At 43.8% G+C, this 1,359-nt stretch overlaps 1 protein-coding gene across 1 annotated transcript in view; it reads right to left on the bottom strand.

The window, feature by feature from the left end:
- SRRM1 (serine/arginine repetitive matrix 1) overlaps nt 1-1,359 on the bottom strand; it is a 45,002-nt gene that overhangs the window by 7,465 nt on the left and 36,178 nt on the right. Inside the window, exon 12 of the mRNA XM_011977911.1 lies at nt 7-47. Coding sequence (XP_011833301.1) covers nt 7-47 — 41 coding nt within the window. The remainder of the gene's footprint in view (nt 1-6; nt 48-1,359) is intronic.

Genomic DNA, 1,359 nt, shown 5'->3' with positions numbered 1-1,359 from the left:
TTACAGGCGTGAGTCTCTTTTTTTTTTTTTGGGGATGGAGTTTTGCTCTTGTTGCCTAGGCTGGAGTGCAATGGCACGATATTGGCTCACTGCAACCTCCACCTCCCAGATTCAAGCGATTCTCCTGCCTCAGCGTCCCGAGTAGCTGGGACTCCAGGCATGCACCACCATGCCCGGCTAACTTTTTTGTATTTTTAGTAGAGATGGGGTTTTGCCATGTTGGTCAGGCTGGTCTTGAACTCCTGACCTCTGGTGATCCATCCACCTCAGCCTCCCAAAGTGCTGAGATTATAGGCATGAGCCACCGCACCCAGCCTCCATCTCCCCTTCTAAAATATGATACTGAAGCATAATCCCAAATAATCCTTCCTCCATCTCTAAATCCTAGGCACCTGATGGCCATTTTTAATGGCATTAAACTTTAAGCTGCTGGTATATAACTTAAAATACTTTTTAAATGACGAGAAATAAAACAAAAACATCCTGGAGTACAGCAATAAATGTTAGTGTTGATTTTACTGCTGTGAGAAATCTCTTTCCAGAACAACAAGTAGTTCCATAATTTGGTGTGTGGGGCGGGGCGGGGAGGGAAGGGGAGATCAAAGAGAAGAAATTGCACCACTAATCTAACTCTGTAAAGCAATTGTTTAGCTGCTGTGCCAGCAACTTCACAAAAGTTAGAGGTAGTTATAGCTGGGAAAGGAATGCTTTAGCAGCCAAACTAATCTTTTTTAGGTTTTTGTCTTTTATTATCATGCAGCAGTTTCCTCCACAGTGTAAATACCCTGTGCTTTGCTTTATCACAAACACTGCTCACTGGTTCCTTTCCCAGAAAACACTTATTGATGAGATTACCTAAAGCAACACAGTTTCAAAAACTGAGCTACAAAAAGGATAGTGGGATAGCTTCAGCAAGGATAAACACTTCAAAATTCAGTGGCAGCTAAGACCCCCAAAAGCAGACAGCTGGTTAAGACAGACTAGTGTAATGTCAAACGTATAGGTCTAAGATCCGACTTTGTCACTTTGTGGCCCTAAGAAACTACCACATTGGGGCCTCTATCTTCTCACTTACGAGATTAAGGCCTGAATTAGGCATTTGGCTCTAAAAGTTTACAGTTTTATGGTCACACTGACACTAATAATCAAAAGTTTCAATAAAGATATGCCGGTCGGGCCCAGTGGCTCATGCCTGTAATCGCAGCACTTTGGGAGGCTGAGGTGGGTGATCACTTGACGTCAGGAGTTTGAGATCAGACTGCCCAATATGGCGAAACCCCTTCTATACTAAAAATACAAAAATTAGCTGGGTGTGGTGGCATGCACCTGTAGTCCCAGCTACTCAGGAGGCTGAGGCAG

Source organism: Mandrillus leucophaeus, unplaced genomic scaffold (assembly GCF_000951045.1).
Source record: "Mandrillus leucophaeus isolate KB7577 unplaced genomic scaffold, Mleu.le_1.0 Scaffold185, whole genome shotgun sequence".
Classification (NCBI taxonomy): domain Eukaryota; kingdom Metazoa; phylum Chordata; class Mammalia; order Primates; family Cercopithecidae; genus Mandrillus; species Mandrillus leucophaeus.
Note: the sequence above shows the minus strand (reverse complement) of the source record. Positions and strands in the feature narration are given on the sequence as shown.